Below are 20,229 nucleotides of genomic sequence, written 5' to 3'. Positions count from 1 at the left end.
AGTTTGTTGCGGGATAGAAATAAAATGTGGCATGAAAAGAAAATATCTAAAATATAATAATAAATTAAAATGTTATTTTGCATTATGCTGATAATAGAGGTTTTAATGCCGATGTTTAGGGGGTATAGGATTATATTTTATATTAACCATGTTCACCGTCTTAATTCAGGGTGTTGGCATGCTAACATTTTATAATTAGCAGTAAACACGAAGTACAGCTTAATTCTGCAGGTTCGTAAACCCCAAAAAATTGGACATTCAATTATTGATAATCAAACATATTAATATTAATCCTGAGGGTAATCCATCTAATAGTGTTTGAGACGGTAGTCAATGGAGTATGTGTTTAATAAAAAAATAATATATTGTGGGCCTCGTGGTCTAAGATTCTGCAACATCCAGGTTAATGTCACATGCTCACAATCCCAGCATCTCCTGTAGAAATAAATAAAGGCAAAATAATAAAGCTAAAGAGATTACATGACATTTGGCAGATAAGCATTTCTGAAATGTTTCAGGAGACAAGAATTTCAGGTGGATCTATAAATTCTTCCACAAAGCGTGCAGATAGCGATGCAGTGATGGGGCGGAGAGTCTCCTCTCATCCTCCTGTCAATCATCCTCCCACTGAACAATAGCACGGCATTACCCAAGTCCCCAGTGGGGGATGAACGACTGTAATCCCGCTGCTCTCTCTCTCTCCGCTTGCTCGCAGCAGTATAATCTGCACACGGGCCAGTCACTACTTTACTAATATGGTTAAGCCCTAGTGGGCGGATGCGGCGTATGTGTGGTCCCAAACTGAGGACGGCCGTCCCCAAAAAACACGTTTATGATGAGCGCTGCACCCTCAACAAAAATGCACAAAGTTTTCAGAATTAATAAAGAGAAAGATCGACAAAAGTCTGCACGATTTGAAAATAGAGAGAAAACAGGCCATCTGCCTCTTAGCATAGTGGAGCAGGGAGGATTAAATCCAGATTACGGTGTGTGTGTGTGTGTGTGTGTGTGTGTGTGTGTGTGTGTGTGTCTGTTGCTTATCGTCAGTGTGTCCTTGGCTCCATAGACAAGCAGCAGGTCAGCTAGAGAGCGACCACTGGATTTGACAGCTATTGGAAGCCGAACCGGCGGGCGCCATCAGGGGAGCAGCATCACTTTCACTTTTTGAAAATATTGCCACCCTCGCCGAGTGAACACAACAACAACAACAACAACTCAAGATGGCTTTCTTGCTCAAGAGCATGATTGGGAACCCCCTGTCGGGGATCGGGCTCGGTGGTGGAGGCGACAAGGAGGAGGAGGCCGCCCCCACAGATCCGGCCAAAGCAGCGGGGATGACACGCGAGGAGTATGAAGAGTACCAAAAGCAGGTGGTGGAGGAGAAGTAAGTGTCATCTGGACAGGGCTCCATTTTAAATGTTGGCCCAGGGAAAGCAGGATGGCTGCAGAAGGTCCACTCTGACCTTGACGGGCTGTGTTCTCCTCCCCTCCACTGTTTACTTCCCTCTCTTTTGCACAACCTTAGTTTTTAGCCAAAGCGTAATTCAACGTAAACTCCCAGATTCGTATTGTTTTCATGAGCTGATGAGGAGGGAAGCTGTATTCCTGAGATCTCTGTTGCTGAAGGTCAGAGTAGAGGAACCAGCAGAGTGGAATTATTTTTAAACATATTATCCCTGCTGAGGCCAATGGATCAATAATCGCTCATAATCTGTTTCTGCAACAAGAACCGCTGCGTGTAACATTGTGAGATATGTTTTTGTTTTAAAAAGTAAACGATTGTTAAATGCAGCTCGGAAACATGGCGTTAGGGACTGAAAATATTGAAAGTGTCAAACTAAAAATCCCCAAATTAAGGAGTTTCTGTGGTGGTGCAGCAAAGAAAAACAATCAAACAGTTTTCAGAGTCAGAGTACATTTGTACCGTTAAGCAGATCCTGTATTACATAAGAATAATCCAGTTAATTTTCGGACAAAATAAAACGACCACAATTTGAACCACGACATTTTTTGATAGAAACAAAAATGGCAGAACATCTTCTGTTCTTCGAATAATAATAAAGGATAAATATCTGGATAATGTGTCGAACAGAACAAGCATTTCATCAGAAGAATAGTTAGTTCAAAACCACGTGAACTGGGCTTTGGTTTCACGCTGCGATGTCTTGGCTTGATTTCAAATCTGCGTGTTTTCCCGGTGTCATAATCCCGTCTTTAATTAGTTGAGGGAAAGTAGTCGAGTCTCGCCTTGAAAACACAGAAATACACCGTTCACGACTCAAGATGGAAGATTCATATTTGTTTTGAAAACTTGATTCAAAGATTAAAACTAGGATCACTGATATTGTACAACATTTCTTTAACGTGTATCAGAGCACAGTTAAACTAAGGGAAGTAAACTGATAGTAACGGCATTAAATTATGAAGGAAAATAGATTATTGTGCATGCATTACAGATTTCAGACTTCAGTAATCTCTTTGCAGAACTACAAATAACTATGAGAAGGAAAATATTTTTCAGAAAAACCAAAATGCTTATTGTGCTGCTCTTGACCTTTGGGTCACCGATGACACCTCAAGGTCATACAATTCACCTCTGCTGGTATTCCCTTGCAGCTTTCCCCTCTTTGTAATTTCTAAAAGATATAAAATATTGTAGATTAAATGAAAAATATTCTTCCATTAAATCAACCTGGGACGTTCCTGAGGAAAACAATAAAGGCTCCTGTGGTCATAATATTTGTGTTTTTTCATGTCAGGATGGAGAGAGATGCAGATTTCTTACACAAGAAGGCCGAACGAGCAACGTTGAGGGTCTGCCTCAGAGAAAAGTACCGGCTGCCAAAGGTAAATACACTTCTTGTGGCGCACATATTTTAGATTGTCATGTATTCTATATATTAATAAACTAAATAGGAACACAAAGGCATAATGGTTGACTTTAAATAAAGTATTTTTAAGCTCTCTGCTCGCCCAACAAAATGGTTAATAACAGTAGTTGAAGGCAGAGAGAAGGACATTTGTAAGTAACAATTATAATCATTATCCTATGAAGACATGGCTTATATTATTACCTTCGCATTGAAAATGCGGAAAGGTTATGTTTTGATCGCCGTGTATTTATTTATTTATTTATTTGTATGCGTGTTCCTCGTATAACTCAAAAAGTATTAAACCGAATCGCATGAAATTTGGTGGGATGATTGGTTATTATCCGGGGACCATTTGATTCGATTTTGGGATCGATCAGGTCAAAGGTCAAGGTCAAGGTCATGCAAAGGTCAAAATCTTATTTTTACCATAGCGCGGTCAATTTCTATCCAATTGGCATGCAACTAATGCCAAAATGTTCATAATTCAATGCCCAATCTTGTGATATGCGAAGGTATGCGCTCTACCAAGTGCCTAGTTCTAGTTTCAACTGTATTTTACGATATTTTCAATATATCTGTTCATACCGCAGCCTCCCCGAATGGATGTCATAAGGATTTCTAGTTGTTGACGAATTATTAAACACTTATATCTGCTTACGACTACATCATAGTGTGTTATAGACGTATGGTATTCGAAATTCCTTCAATTCAACACTTACTAGGAGGTTTTCTGCAGGTGTTAGTTGTGTTTGCTCTTCACATTATGAACTCCCTTCCTCAGTCCTTATCAAATGTCCTTACTGCCCAGCGGCCGGGTGAAAAATGTGATTTGGGGTCTGAGCTAGAGGTCCGGCCTGCGGAGGTAATCCTGTAAATTCATCTAGAGGTGAACGCTTGCTGGTGAAGATCTGTATGTATTTTGGGCTAATGATCAATTTTCAAAATAAAGCTTTTCTAATACTAATGATCTGTATTCATCTGAAGGCATTGGTGACCTTGGCTGCTGGGGGCGTGCGTCTCTTACAGCGCGACGCACCACACACTCTGTTCAGTCTTCTACTTTATACAAAAATGCATTTCTTTGTACTCTTTGTCTTTTAACCCTCCTGTTACCTTCGGGTCAATTTGACCCCATTCAATGTTTAACCCTCCTGTTACCTTTATATTTTACCCTTGGGGTCAATTTGACCCCAGCAATTAAAACCTCCAGAAAATTATTAGAATTAATATTGTTTTCCAAGTTTAAGTGTGAGGTACTTTATGTTTGTTTGTTGACTACCTAAATAGCCCTTTAAATATATAAAAAAGTTGATATTTCTTTTATGTTTGACACAGTGAAAAACAGCCTGGGGTCAAATTGACCCGAAAGAACACGGACGTTAAACATTGAATGGGGTCAAATTGACCCTAAAGGTAACAGGAGGGTTAAATTGAAACCACACATATCCGATGTGGACAATTGTCACAGGCCATACACATGAATCTAATTATTTCTCGATAACGTAAACGCCATTTTTAAAGGACAAATGACAAAGTGTCTTTCATAGAACTGGAATATGCATTTTAAATGGCTTCTCGCCAACAATGAGGCACCTAAAGAGATCTTTTGCTGTTAATTCTTTTCAATTAACGGGCAGGAGGTTGAGAAGACACCTACATGATGGAAAGAGTAAATTAGAATAAATAATATTGTTACAAGTGTACACTATGAGTAGAAAGAGGAAGTTGGTGCTGTTAGTCTAATGGATTAGAGTCTCGTGCAGCGCTGTAGGAGATATCTTTAGACTATCGCTGGGATTCGGGAGGAAAGGCTAAAGCGGGACTGAGATAATCCCACAGATTGAAGTTTAAAGTAGTCCAAGTAAACGGCCTGTTGCATGACTCTTCCAGATATTAAGTGATTATAGATTGAGTTTGTTGGAAAGGCTTTCAATATAACATTGATATGATGTAAATGTCACATGCAAGTAAAGACAAAAGAGACTTAAATCTTCTTCACAAAATGTATAAAACACAGACAGCAGAATATATATGCAGACACTGGGACCTGGATTACGACGGAGCCCAGAGTCTGTTGGCGGTTTATCGTTTGCCTGATTACTCGCTGATGTTCTTGGTCTGCATTTGTATTCAATTACAGAAAAACATCTTAGATTTGAAAGTGTTTATGTGTTACATTGTGAAAACAAAAATCGAATTAATATCATATTTAAAAAAATTGGTCGACAAATTAGTCGTGTGTTGAGTTCATGTGTATTCTGATAAATCGTGTGCAATGAGTGTAAAAGATGAACGTCATTTTTTTTTAAATAAGGCAAGCAGACAGAATATTAATCCTGTAAAAAGTGTTCAATCAACGTGTTAGGTTGTTTACTTCTCCAAATAATAATTCAATGACATAAATATGCCTTCCCTCATTTTTACTTAGAAAGTACTGAGAACGTGTGGATGTCACAACCTATTTTTTAGGGAAGAATATTTCAACGAATCTGTGTGAAGAATGTGAGAATGTGTATGTATAAGTGTAGTAAACCGCTCTCAAATAATGACTCAGCATATTTTGTATTTGTTTGTATTTTTTATTTTTTTATTCAGTCAATCAAATCAAATACAATACAATATTATCCTATATAATATACAAAAGAGAAAGACTGAAAAGGTATAGGGAGAAGCAAAAAAATGCTTATATATTCCTATCCTAAATTGAAATCAAAATAAATCAGAAAATTTATATAAAATAAAGAAGAAAATACAACAACAACAAAACAACAATAAACAATAAAATTTTAACACAGTCACCCAAAAATATTGTGAGTTTAAAGTAATTTAAAGATTTTGAAAATGAACCGTTATATTTGGATGATAGAGATATGGATATAATACGAGTGCAGACCCAATGAGGACCAATGTGGTTCTTCATTGACCACAATGACCCTGAAATCGGGCGTTTTCCCCCCCGACGTTGTCGTCCGCAGAGCGAGCAGGACGACAACATGATCGAGATCGCCGGGGACGACGTGGACGTGCCCGAGGAGCTGCTCAAGATGGTGGACGAGGACGCCACGGAGGAGGAGGGCAAGGACTCCATCATGGGCCACTTTCAGAACTTGCAGAACATGGACATGGACCAGCTGAAGGAGAAGGCCTCGGCCACCGTCACCGAGCTGAAGAGCAAAGCGGAGGAGAAGTGCTCCGTCATGTGAACAGTCGGAGCGACGATGAGGAGGCGGAGGAAGAGATGAATGCGAGAAAATGTGTGTTTGACGCTCTCTGGGAATCTGCAGACCGAAGTTGTGTTAACGAGTCTGGGCTCCAGCCCACGAAGCAAATGATCTCTGCAATCTGATTGGGTGTTGCGTCATCACCACGGAGGATGATGTACATGTTTCCCTGCTAGCTCGGTACTAAATGGATAGTCATTAAAAATCTATCTTTGCAATACACTGACCACCTGCTCAAGGGGTTTTCCACAATACATTAAAATAAGAATGATTCCTCGTGGTATTGTGGTGTTATGTCAAGTTAAAAAATACAGTGAAGTTAAAAATACAATCCCGTGTGAGTGTTTGAATTGTCATTTTGTTGGCTATGTAGTTGGTTTGTGATCTTTATAGTTTGGACATTTCAATTTTTTTTCTCCTCCTTTTTCGGTGTTATTACTTTGAATTTCTTCATATACACATTTTAAGTGTAATAAAAACTGTCGAGCGGGAAACATTTACGGAGGCATTTTGGAGATTTGCACAAATCATAACTTTAAATACTAAATAAGGAAATGCATTTACATAAATACTCTAACATATCGAGTCACAGGATACTTAGCCACCCAAGTATGAATGTCATGAACATTCAAAGTATAGTATCTCATATAAAGTCACAAAATATGTAAAGAAGTCATACAAGTTTTAATATAGCATTTCATAAAAGAGTCATCGTATAATATGTCATAGAAAGTAATGAAAGACAGTTTAGTATGTGATAAAAAATCATATTAAATGGCGTATTAAATATCCCAAAATCTAAAAGTCATAGTATAGGATGTTTAAAAATGTAAAAATAAAATTGTCTTGTCATCAAAAAAGTCATAGTATTTTATGATTATCATGAACATTTAGATTATAGTATATTGAAAAATGACATATCTTGTATTTAAAATGTCATCAAATGTGATGGTATGTCAGTCATAAATAATCATAAGATAGTATGAACAATTATAATTTATTATGTCATAAAAGTCAAAGATTATCCAAGTATTGTATGTCGTAGAATAGTAAATTAATGTAATAGTAAAGTATGTCATAAACAAGTAAAAAAGTCACAGAAGGGTATAAGTATAGTATAGTATAGTGTGGTTTAGTATAGAGTAAAAAAACAACAACATGGCATAACATGTCACATGTGGCATAGGAATGTGTGTATTTCATAAAATGGTCACAGTATAATAAAATGGTTTGTCATAAAAGGTCATGTAGTGTTTCAGATTTTAAAATGATATATGTGACATGATGTTCACTTTGTTGTTAAATGAGACGGTGGAAATAAATAAACAAACAAACAAAACCTTCTTTTAGTTAAAAAATACTTCACGAGTTGAGGGATCATCTTTTCCTTTTCTTCTAGATTTTATTTGTGATCAAAGATGTTGAGCCTGAAACACGTGCAGGGACATTTTGTCGAGATACACAACTTTAAAATACTTATAACATAAAATACTTATAACATAAAATACATGGAGGTGCATAAAAAAATTTGTTATTTAATATTTGTCGCTCTCTCGCTCTCTCTCTCTCTCTCTCTCTCTCGCTCTCTCTCTCTATGCTTTATTTGCATGACTATGATGTTACACAGTACTGATGGAGCACATTGTACTGTACAACCAAAGCAGTCACCACTCCAGGAAAACAACAACAACAACAACTATGTTGTCACATTCACAATGCAGATAACAAGAACTGAATCCCAACAATATACAAACAAATGCTAATAAACGGAATGTGAATGTGTGCAGTAATATGATTTGATTTGTGCGTGTGTGTGTGTGTGTGTCTCTGTGTGTGTGTGCGTGTGTGTGTGTGTGTGTGTGTGTGTGTGTGTGTGTGTGTTAAAGACGTGCTCTGCTGCAGCTCTGTGGGCTCTCCCAACAGGATGAGGATTTTGTTCATATGGCTAATGTTCAAATTCTTTTTTGTGGATTAAACAACAATAAATGTTATATTAGTGAATGAGCTCGAGAGGTGAACATTACATTTGTATGTTTTTTATCTTTGGACATAGAGACGAAACAGCGAAGGTCCCAACATGTTGAACTGGCTTAAAGGTTCAATTTAGAACGGTGGACACATGCCATAATAATAATAATGATAATAATATATCCCATATTTCATATGACGAAACAACGACTTTCACATTTAGTTTGAGTTCATCATTTGACCAGACATAAAGTCTGAGCAAGTTGTCGGTCCTCTCCTCAATATTGTGACCGCTGAAGACCAGCAGCTGGCAGAGAGCTCATGATACTGAAACCTTAATATTCAGCTTGTTCCAAATGTTAACAATACAAATGGCATCAATTTAAACACTAAATTAAACTTTTCAGACACCTTATAACTTAACAACCTATAGTCCTGATGCGTGAGTGCTGCATCACTGTGTCAGAGCTCCTCACGTGCAACAGCCTCTAAAAATAAATACAAAAGTTTTGCTGTAAAAATTTACTTCTGCATGTGCTCAAGTCTCAACTTGTTGCCGTTCATTAAACGAGTGGTCAGTCAGCATCTCCCCCCCCCCCCCCCCCCCTCCGCTCTCAGGCAAACAAAGGATAAGGTCACCTTCTGTAATTAGGAAAGGCTAAATAGTTTCAGGGGTTTTAACTCTTTTGAGTAAAATAATGTAATCCCCTTAAGAAGGATTACCACACTGCTGTCAATCTTTGTTTGCTGTTAAGTGGTTATAGCCCAACATTGTTATTGTTTGGTTTTTTTTACACTCTTTGACTTGCCACCTATGGTTAAAGAAAGTCTGCAGAGTTTAATTCTGATTTATGATTTATGAATTTATGAATCTTTTTCCCCCCTGAAGGGTTATTTGGGAGTTTTTCCTGATCCGATGTGAGGTCAAAGGTCAGGGATGTCTATGTGTGCAGATTGTAAAGCACTCCGAGACAAATTTGTAATTTGTGAAATTGGGCTTTACAAATAAACTGAACTGAATAGAATTAATTGATTTGAATAAGCCAATAAAGGTTGTTTTTTTCCCTTCAACATGTGGCACGAGGTGCACGATTTGTCCTTAACCCTTGTGTTGCCTTAGGGTCATTTTGACCCGAATCAATATTACACCCTCCCCCCGCTTTAGGATTAATTTGACCCCATTCAATGTTTAATGTCGGTGTTCTTTCGGTAGTCAACAAACAAACATAAAGTGCCTCACACTTAAACTTGGAAAACAATATTAATTCTAATAATTTTCTGGAGGTTTTAATTGCTGGCGTCAAATTGAACCCAAAGGGTAAAATATGTTAGTAAATATAAAGGTAACAGGAGGGTGAAACATTGAATCGGGTCAAAATGACCCAAAGGCTGGGGGAGGGTGTAATATTGATTCGCGTCAAAATGGTTTGGCAACAATATCTTGACGCTTTGATTAAATATTAAGCTGTCGTCTTGCAATCTGTGTTCTGACCAGAAATCTTGTAATTATGATTTTGCTGTACCTTAATCTGTGGGCCTAATCTTCCTCTCTTTTTTTTCTCCACAGACTGACATGAACATGACATCTGGAGGAGTGGAAAGATGGTTTTAAGATTGATGTAAGTAGGTTTAGAGGCAGCACTGGCGCGTGCACTTGAGATGGGGAGGAGTTAAAGGGAGGGCGTGCGCGCGCTGGTGCCTGCTCGGGCGCAAAGTTACCCCTAAATCCAACAGGACGTCCCCTTTCTGACGTGCAGCGGGGGTCCCGCATGAGCAGTCCCGCAGCAGGCAGCACTTTAAAAGCCTCCCCTGAAGATGCTCCATCTCCACTGAGCAACACAGGCGGACCGGTGTGCGTCTCGGGCTCAAGTCTTCCACTCGGTTTGTTTTTCTCCATTTACAACTTTACCAAAACACAAAGAGTAGCGATACATTTGAAGAAAGAAAGGGAACAAAAAAGTTGTTTAACTGTCACCATCTTTTGGACCTCACCGACCAATGTGGCTTATCGGATCAACTTCCCAAGTGATGATGATGATGGAAGAGCGCCTGTCTCCCCCCGCGCGCTCAGCGCAGAGCCCGGGGGACAACCCGGCCACGGTCCACAGCATAGAGGCCATTCTGGGATTTAAAGAGGCCACCATCTTCCACAAGTCGGCCTGCTACAGCCTGGCAGAGAAAGTCCTGGTGAAAGATGCTGAGCGGAACGTCTCACCGAGCCCGCTGAAGAAGGGCCATTCCTCGGACAGCTTTGACAGTAAGTATATTTTTATTTGTTTAAAGCAAAACTATCCGTAACATCTGATTTTGAGTCGACAAAGAGTTTAGCCTGTAGATAAATAAAATGTCTTTATTTGGTCTCTATGGTGTTCTGGAAAGCGCGCAAACAGGTTGACTGGCTTTAAAAGTGCTAAACAAAAATAAACCCACATATTAATTAATAAAAAACATTAATACGATACTTGGGGGGAAATAAAGTTGTTTAACTTGTAATTTTCTTAATTGTATTTTAGGACTCCACCGGGTCATCTCCCCGCGTGTCGTCCCGGTCCTCACGCTCTCTTTCCTCCGCAGGTGTTTGCTCATGCGCAAACGGCGCGGCTGAAGCTCCGGTGAGCCCGGACTCACCGGGCGGAGACGGAAAACTGTCCGACGATGAAAACCCCAAGAAGAAGCACCGTCGGAACCGGACAACGTTCACCACCTTCCAGCTCCACGAACTCGAGAGAGCTTTCGAGAAGTCCCACTACCCGGACGTGTACAGCCGGGAGGAGCTGGCGCTGAAGGTCAACCTGCCGGAGGTCCGAGTGCAGGTAGTGACCCCAGAACACCGCGTCCATATAGGCCTGCATGATGGCTGCATACATAAATAATAATGTAAAAAACATATATATAAAAAAGATACTCGTCATATACAAATGACTAGAAAAACGCTATATAAATTCGAAGTACTATTATTATATATATATATATATAAATATATATATACATATATATATATATATATGTACATCTCCACATATTTGTAACAATGTTATTAAATAAAAGAAGAACAAATAAATAGAACATTAAAAAAGTTATCGATATAGTTTTAATGTTTACATAAAAAGTGTGCTTTTGGGGAGCTATACCATTATTACATTACATTTAAGTGATACATCAGAAATGTACTGAAACAAATTGTCACATGTTCGTTTAATTTAATCAAAGTAATTTGATTTGCACCTATATTTAACTTGCCACGGGTTCACAATTATGAAACTGATATAGAAATCACATTGTTGGGGTTAGATAAGACAGTGGGTGTTTTAGTGCAAATGTATTAACACAATGTGAAAATGTAATTATGGCTTTTTATCAGCGATTGAAAAATAAAAGGAACTGAACAAACATCAATTCAATTCATTTATTTTGGAACAATCACTAATTCTTATTTATGGCATTACAATTTAATGCAAAGTGCTTTGTTATTTTCACTCATATCTCATGTTGTTATCCTCCATATTTCTAAATATTTTCCTACTTTCACATAATCTTATATTTTACACAATTATATATTTTTATGTCTGATTGTTTTGAGCTTTACATGATATTCTGTCTCTTCTCCTCTCTATAGTGTGTGTATCTGTTCACTTTCCTGTCAGGAGTTAAGTTCTATTAATAAGTCCAGTCGAATTGAAAAGTTAAATTCTCTTTCTTTCCAGGTTTGGTTTCAAAACCGGCGGGCGAAATGGCGTCGGCAGGAGAAGCTGGAGGTAAGCTCCATCAACCTCCAGGACACCTCCTCTTCCTCATTGCTCTCCTTCAGCCGCTCTCCCACCAGTCTGCAGCTGGACCCCTGGCTCTCCACCCCCATCACCACCTCCACCTCCCTGCAGTCCCTCCCGGGCTTCATCGCCGGCTCGCAGGGACTCCCGTGCACTTACACGCCTTCTCCTCCCCCGTCCGTGCCGGCCTCCTTCCTCAACCCCCCTGCCCTGGGACACGGCCCTCACCTGCCCCACATGGGCTCCATGTGCCCTCCTCCCCCGGCGTACCACTGCTCAGCCGACCCGAGGAACTCGAGCATTGCCTCGCTGAGGATGAAGGCCAAGGAACACATTCAGTCCATTGGGAAGACGTGGTGATGCCGAGTGGAGGTTGAACACGGACATCGAATCCCAGAATGCATCGTGCTCATGCATCTTTTCGAGGAACCGACTTCATCCTCATGCAGACGGGATTGTTTTTTTAAAAGAGTCAAATTTACAGTTGACGTCCAGGATTAGAGAGACATCCTCGTCACTTAAGGGTAATCCGTTTCTTCTCCCATGAACATGAGCAGTGTATAGACGTTGAATAAATGGTTTGTGACACAATGAAGAAGTATACGTGTAACTGTTTATAAGAGGCGGAGGTATAGGGGAGAAGTTTTGATTGACAAATACTGTACATTCATTATCACTTATTATCCTAAGATTCTCACGACTTCATTACAATGTGTTAAAAACAATTCATAAAATCTCTGACTGTAAATGTAAGATAAAGGGAGTAAATTGTCCCCCTTATAAGCAACTATCTGAAATTAATGTGAAATTATTGTAAAAATATGAGACTGAACACTGATGACATGTGTTTCTTCTCTGAAAATTGTATTTACTGTTGAGTTTTACATTTGTTTATTATCTCATCCAGTGTTATATGCTGCAAATATAACAAGTCCATTAGTACCCGTATTTATTCTGCTTTTGTAAATGGAGCACTAGTCCTCATTTTCATTCATCCTTCCTTCCCTGCTGCTGTTTGATCTCCATCATGAAACATTTAACAAATGTGAATATTTCTCTACACAATAAACTTCATATGTGAAATTCATAACATTGTGGCTAATTGTGTTTTACAAGAAATAATAGATACATCAGGAATATGTGATGCAAAAGTAAAAAAAGCAGAATAGCTTATTTTACACTAAATGGGGAAGAAATGACATTTTCAGCTGTTTAATTACATGTTGTTGATAATAAATTGAGTTTGGGAACACTTTCTCACACGGCCACACATCATGTGAATGAACTTTAGATCAACACATCTATTTCACCTCTTCATGGCATCCACCTCACACCACTTGAACATTAATCATTCCCCTTAAACGACAAGAATGGAGCAGCTTAAACTTCCAGACATCCTCCCTCTGTTTTACAGGTTTGTTAACCCACTTATTTGCTCCTCATTAACTTTAAAACTCTATTCGCTCCATGGGATTAGTCTCATAATGACAGGGTGAAAGTGACTTGTACCTCCATTGTTCGCCAATCATCCGCGACAAATGAGGGACGAAGACAGAAGATAACAGTTTCCTTTTGCTTTAAGAAAAAAAAGATGTGTGTCATCAAATTGTTTCAATTAGCATTTCCTATTGTCTAATGACTTGAGAGATAACAATAGTCCCCGTCATCGTCTACGCTGTCCTAAATACACACTGGGGTGTGTTAGTGTTCAGTGCAGATGGGAGAACGCAGCATCAAAGCTCACTGACTGGGATAGAAACTGCTTTCTTCATCTGTAATTATATTCATAATATTCACCTCGCTGGTAAGTTAAAGTAACATTATGCAACAATTGTACCTTAAAATAAAAGCTTGAAAAAAATTGTGCCGTTACAATGAATTTTAATATGGCGATTTGCGCCTCCGCTATTGCCATCGGGGGTCTGTGGGGAAATAACTCCGCTATGTAAGATTCTGGAGCCGCCCGATCCGGGGCGGATGTACTTCGACCTGCTTTCTGGTAGTGATTACGTAATGTCATATAGTGCCAGTCCACGCTCGCAGCTACAGTATAAGGGCGAAGCAAGCGAAGTCTCTTGTAATGAATTACACGTTCCAATGTAAATTATGAATATGTAGCTTTTTGGTGTTGTCAACAATATTGTATTCGATCACACGTACTCCACATTCAAACATTTAGAAAACAACGTATATAGGCTGAAAACGCGATCGGTATTTCATCTAAACTAAATTGTCATTATTTTGGTTAGGTTAGCATTCATCTCCGATATCACAATGAATAAAACTATGCAGTCATATTTATGTAAAATCTTTGAATATTCTTACCTTATCGGTTGACATCATTTCTTGGTTTCTGACTTCGTCTGGTCATCAATACAAGTGTATGCGAGGCTGCATCTATCGTAACTGGGTATTTACGACACTGAAGTAAACGTTAAATACTGAAGGGGGCGCTCCAAGGGAAAAACTCCATTATGGGGCTTTAACTGCCGGTGCTCTCAGAATGGGTGCTGTGCGCCATCTAGTGGTACAAACGGGTTACTGCGCAGAATACAGAGTCAGCTTCATGAGCGTTACATGACGTTAAAAATTAAAACACTGAACGTGCGTTAACAGATGAATAAATAAAAGTGTATACTAGTGTCGTGAGAAGCATGATGAGACATCCACAATGCAGTTATCACCACGTTCAATTTATTCCACCTTCTCAGTCCATGAAACATAACTTTGTCAGGTCTGTAATAAACTTTAAATTACTGATACAAAAAAAATCTTCCACTGCGTTTCCCGGCATACTCTTTACAGCAGAAACAAACAGACAATGTGAATATGTGGAGGTGATGCAGACTCTTCTTATAATTCGGCTTGCATTCAGGTGGAGTGATTGTCTCGCAGGTCCGACGCCAGAAGAAGCAGGTCTGACATCTACAACGGAGAAAGAGATGCAACCATTACATCTTGTTTACAAACTGCTAACATGTCAAGATTCACTGATAAACTGATGATCCACAAACTGACCTCTCTGAGAGATTTGTCTCTGTCCTCTTCCCTCCAGCCGCTCCGCAGCCGCAGCCGCCTGGCGTCTGCAGCCTATGGCTGCACCCTCCTCCGTCTCTGGGTCTTCTGTTGGAGCAGAGCCTCCATCAGTCTCTGTGTGAGCCCGGCTGGCTCTGAGAGGGGGAGGTAGTCCCTGTCCTGGTCTGGCTCTGAGGGGGGGAGGTAGTCCCTGTCCTGGTCTGGCTCTGAGGGGGGGAGGTAGTCCCTGTGCTGGTCTGGCTCTGAGGGGGGGAGGTAGTCCCTGTGCTGGTCTGGCTCTGGGGAGGGGAGGTAGTCCCTGTCCTGGTCTGTCTCTGAGGGAGGTAGTCCCTGTGCTGGTCTGGCTCTGAGGGGGGGAGGTAGTCCCTGTCCTGGTCTGTCTCTGAGGGGGGGAGGTAGTCCCTGCCCCTGTCGATGCTCTTCTTTCCCATCAAGTGACCTGTGAGTTGGACGTAATGATGCGTTAACTGTTCCGGAATAAATCGTTTTTTCCAACCCTTACATTTGTTTTAATGCATGATCCTTACGCTGGAATAGAACATCCTCACTTTTTTAAAACGTTGCGCAACGTACACAATATATGTCAACATAAGAGATATATTTAATGAGGCTACTTTAGTTCACTGTAATATTGTTTTGTGAACCTGTTCAGAGAATACAACATATACATTATTGACAAAGTCCCAGAGTAATCTAAATGAATAAATCAATAAACTAACATTCTGATCATAAACAATTGGGTTCAAATTAGCGAAGGTCCCATAAAGCAGGATTCATAAGTTAATACATTCTAAATATATGTTACGACCTCAGACACTTAGGAAGTAGGACCCAATTGCACGACCCGGGAGACAGAGATAAAGTATTTGTAAGTACTTTATTTTTCGGTTCTGCAGTGAACAAAATGAAAGCGCTCACGTAGTGAGGGATCAAAAACCTTTTCAAGAGCATAACATAACCCGACCTGATCATGGCAAAAGACCAGACGAACTGACAAGGAACACTGGGAGACAGGGGAATTTAAGCACATGGTAACAAGACACAGGTGGGACCAATCAGGGAGGGCTGACACTGATGAGCATAGGAGACAGGTGTGATGACAGGTGAAAACAATCAGGAAGCCTGGAATGAGAGAAAGCGAACATAATGACCTGAACCTCTCTACATATCTGTCGGTGCACAACAGTACTCTCTCTAGGGCCAACTCCTGATGGCCCAGGCTGATTGTAAAGTCGTGGATAAGAGTCTTGTTCACGATAAATGAAGCAGCTATCCAGCTTCTAGCCTCAGGACCGTAACCCTTCCAGTCTACCAGGAATTGCTTGCCTCCCCTATTACGGACCTCCAGTAGCTTACGGACCTTGTAAACGTCACCCCTTCAAAGAACTGGGCGGTGGAGGGGCTTGAGGCGGAACAGTGTGCTCACACACCGGCTTGATCTTACTAACGTGAAATGTTGGTGCACTCTCAAGGTCCTGGGGAGTTGCAAGCGTCGACGCCGGGTTGATGACTCTGGACACTGGAAACGGACCCACAAATCTCGGAGCCAGTTTCTTTGAGGCGACATGGAGTGGTAAGTCTTTGGTAGAGAGCCAAACCTTTGGCCTGGACTGTAGGAGGGAGCGACCCTGCGATGAACTTCCGAACAGCCTTCATCCGAGCTGAACTTCGGAGAAGAGACTGGCAGCACCAGCCCAAACTCATGCGACAACGCCTGATCATGGCATGTGCCGATGGAACACTCACCCTTCCTCGTTGTTAGGGAAAAGTGGAGGCTGGAAACCATTGACACAATGGAATGGAGAGAGACCTGTACGCCAGAGGAAGGGTATTGTGGGCAACCTCGACCATGTGAGATGGTCACCCAGGTGGTCTGGTTCTGGAGACGAGACAACGAAGCGTAGTCTCTAGTTCTTGGTTCAGATCCGACCGTCCATTTGACTGAGGGTGATATCCTGATGACAGGCTGACGGTGGCACCTATGAGTCGACAAAACTCTTTCCAGAAGGCGGAAATGAATTGTGGACCCTGTCGAAACAATGTCATTAGGGGAACCTGGGCCGAAAAGGACCATACCTTGCTACTTTGGCAAGGGGAATTGGCAATGGGGTAAATGAGCCATTTTTTAAAAGATCCCATGTTTAAAGATTTGCCTTATGAGGGGTCCTTACAAAAAATCAAATTTACCCAAATGGGGGCCCCGGTAAACCCATCTTAAAAATTTTATTAAGAACCGGCAAGCCCTACTACTCCACATTTTTTATATGGCCCCGAAATTTTAATCCAACATTTTTTTGCAGGGGAAACTGAGTGGGAGTTGACCTTGGGTAAGACCTGGAAAAAAACTTGTTGGGGCCCCCTTTCAACCGACATCTACAACGGAGAAAGAGATGCAACCATTACATCTTGTTTACAAACTGCTAACATGTCAAGATTCACTGATAAACTGATGATCCACAAACTGACCTCTCTGAGAGATTTGTCTCTGTCCTCTTCCCTCCAGCCGCTCCGCAGCCGCAGCCGCCTGGCGTCTGCAGCCTATGGCTGCACCCTCCTCCGTCTCTGGGTCTTCTGTTGGAGCAGAGCCTCCATCAGTCTCTGTGTGACCCCGGCTGGCTCTGAGGGGGGGAGGTAGTCCCTGTGCTGGTCTGGCTCTGAGGGGGGGAGGTAGTCCCTGTCCTGGTCTGGCTCTGAGGGAGGTAGTCCCTGTGCTGGTCTGGCTCTGAGGGGGGGAGGTAGTCCCTGTGCTGGTCTGGCTCTGAGGGGGGGAGGTAGTCCCTGTGCTGGTCTGGCTCTGAGGGGGGGAGGTAGTCCCTGTCCTGGTCTGGCTCTGAGGGGGGGAGGTAGTCCCTGTCCTGGTCTGTCTCTGAGGGGGGGAGGTAGTCCCTGCCCCTGTCGATGCTCTTCTTTCCCATCAAGTGACCTGTGAGTTGGACGTAATGATGCGTTAACTGTTCCGGAATAAATCGTTTTTTCCAACCCTTACATTTGTTTTAATGCATGATCCTTACGCTGGAATAGAACATCCTCACTTTTTTAAAACGTTGCGCAACGTACACAATATATGTCAACATAAGAGATATATTTAATGAGGCTACTTTAGTTCACTGTAATATTGTTTTGTGAACCTGTTCAGAGAATACAACATATACATTATTGACAAAGTCCCAGAGTAATCTAAATGAATAAATCAATAAACTAACATTCTGATCATAAACAATTGGGTTCAAATTAGCGAAGGTCCCATAAAGCAGGATTCATAAGTTAATACATTCTAAATATAGTACAAATATGTATAATCCTATGATTTTCTCTGAATCGTATCACCATAAATGGCGCAAATTGAAGCAAATCAATCGATAAGAGAACACGAGGCTCCGCATGAGAAGAAGATGAAGTCATACATATGAAGTCGTCTCTTACCTACTGCCCAGTGGTTGCCGCGTGCATACATTTTGCCAACAGCTGCTGCCGGACTGTCCGAGCAGTGCGACGCGCGCGGGATCGTGGCCAGAAGGATCAGAAGTGGCCACACCGGTCTGCGCCAGCGCGCGCACACTCCGCCCGTGGTATCCATCAGGCGCAGTGTCACAGATGAACTGCGGTATCTCTGTGCCCGCGGGTGCGCTTATTCAGCTCGATGGATCACTTGAGAACAGATGTGCACCGTGGAGGGGAAGTTGTGCGCAGCGGGGTAAGCGCACGTGCTCCAGCTGCTGCGGACTCCACCGACGCCTTGGATAGAAATGAGTTCCTGAGGAAAGTTAAATGGCCCCTCGGGTCACGAGCCGCACGTGCGTCAGAAAGCACCCCGCTGGTGGCAAAGCGACGATGACACAATTATCATCTGGAGCGCGCAATTAATATTGCTCGCCATTGTTTGTCCAGAGTGATAAGCGGGAGGTGTCGACGTCACTTCACGGAGATGGACGGGACTTCTCTGCGTAACTGCTTCCGTTTCGCAATGTGTGTGTGTGTGTGTGTGTGTTTGTGTACGTATGTTTGTGTGTGTGTGTGACAGGAAACGTTCAGATTGTTTAATAATAAAAGGTATTCATAGCAAAGTGTGTGTACAGTATAGTAAACCCAAAAGATAGCCTGTACATAATAAACATGCAGAATGGCCTCTGTCCTCTTTCCTCTGGGTTATAATTGAATCATAATTATTGAAGAAGCGTTTCAATGTTGAAGGTCGAGATGATGCACATTTCAACTTCATGTGGCAAACATCATATTTCATAAAGTTATGCGTTTTTAATGCAAAATCTTAATGTAAAAAGTATAGTTGGAAGTAGTCCAGCCTTCAGATGGATCTAAAGTTTAATATTTCATTAGTGTGGGGTCATAAAAGTACATGGTCAAAATGGAAGAATAACAACAAGTGTGATAAGAGTCCAAGTATGTCTACGATATATATAAGCAGCTATAGCTTCTACTAATAAACCTTAGTATAAAAATATGTTCCTACATATTATGACCTCCATATTACGATATATAAAATCACCCAAATATAAAAAAATTTTTTGGTGCCTGGTTGGTTTGCAAGTCTGAGAAACCCACTCTGATTACTAACGTGAAATGTTGGGTGCACTCTCAAGGTCCTGGGAGTTGCAAGACGACGGGTTGATGACTCTACCTGGAAACGGACCCACAAATCTCGGAGCCAGTTTCTTTGAGGCGACATGGAGTGGTAAGTCTTTGGTAGAGAGCCAAACCTTTTGGCCTGGACTGTAGGAGGGAGCGACCCTGCGATGAACTTCCGCAACAGCCTTCATCCGAGCTGAACTTCGGAGAAGAGACTGGCGAGCACCAGCCCAAACTCTGCGACAACGTCTGATCATGGCATGTGCCGATGGAACCATCACCTCTTCCTCGTTGTTAGGGAAAAGTGGAGGCTGGAAACCATTGACACAATGGAATGGAGAGAGACCTGTGGCCGCCGTGGAAGGGTATTGTGGGCACGCTCGTCCCATGTGAGATGGTCACACCAGGTGGTCAGGTTCGCGGAGGCGAGACAACGTAGCGTAGACTCTAGTACTTGGTGCAGGCGCTCCGACTGTCCATTTGACTGAGGGTGATATCCTGATGACAGGCTGCGGTGGCACCTATGAGTCGACAAAACTCTTTCCAGAAGGCGGAAATGAATTGTGGACCCTGTCGGAAACAATGTCATTAGGGAATCCATGGATCCTGAATACGTGATTCATCATGACCTCTGCGGTGACTTTGGCAGAGGAAGCTTGGTCAATGGGATGAAGTGAGCCATCTTTGAAAATCGATCAACCACTGTTAGAACCGTAGTCTTGCCTCTGGATGAGGAAATCCTGTCACAAAATCCATCGAAATGTGTGACCAAGGCGATGG

General features: G+C 41.5%; 3 protein-coding genes across 4 annotated transcripts; 2 read left to right on the top strand and 1 right to left on the bottom strand.

The window, feature by feature from the left end:
• Window positions 1-1,047: 1,047 nt before the first annotated feature.
• cplx4a (complexin 4a) lies at window positions 1,048-7,437 on the top strand. The gene is made up of 3 exons (XM_056433261.1): window positions 1,048-1,384; window positions 2,760-2,847; window positions 5,849-7,437. The coding sequence occupies exons 1-3, from the start codon at window positions 1,221-1,223 to the stop codon at window positions 6,074-6,076; spliced, it is 480 nt and encodes a 159-aa protein (XP_056289236.1). The 5' UTR covers window positions 1,048-1,220; the 3' UTR covers window positions 6,077-7,437.
• rx3 (retinal homeobox gene 3) lies at window positions 2,760-12,975 on the top strand. 2 transcript variants are annotated; one of them, XM_056433259.1, is made up of 5 exons: window positions 2,760-2,847; window positions 9,630-9,681; window positions 9,820-10,319; window positions 10,637-10,875; window positions 11,767-12,975. In XM_056433259.1, the coding sequence occupies exons 3-5, from the start codon at window positions 10,061-10,063 to the stop codon at window positions 12,187-12,189; spliced, it is 921 nt and encodes a 306-aa protein (XP_056289234.1). In that variant the 5' UTR covers window positions 2,760-2,847; window positions 9,630-9,681; window positions 9,820-10,060; the 3' UTR covers window positions 12,190-12,975. The 2 variants fall into 2 exon arrangements, with proteins under 2 accessions (XP_056289234.1, XP_056289235.1); XM_056433260.1 differs by having other exon boundaries at window positions 9,797-10,319.
• Window positions 12,976-14,527: 1,552 nt separating this feature from the next.
• Window positions 14,528-18,442, bottom strand: grp (gastrin-releasing peptide). The gene is given in 4 exon segments (XM_056433215.1): window positions 14,528-14,754; window positions 17,332-17,587; window positions 17,650-17,788; window positions 18,289-18,442. Coding segments are annotated over 4 exon segments (603 nt in total). The 3' UTR covers window positions 14,528-14,700.
• Window positions 18,443-20,229: the final 1,787 nt, after the last annotated feature.

This window comes from Pseudoliparis swirei, chromosome 15, assembly GCF_029220125.1.
Source record: "Pseudoliparis swirei isolate HS2019 ecotype Mariana Trench chromosome 15, NWPU_hadal_v1, whole genome shotgun sequence".
Taxonomy (NCBI): Eukaryota; Metazoa; Chordata; class Actinopteri; order Perciformes; family Liparidae; genus Pseudoliparis; species Pseudoliparis swirei.
The sequence above is the reverse complement of the archived record's forward strand: the minus strand, read 5'-3'. Positions and strand labels throughout refer to the sequence as shown.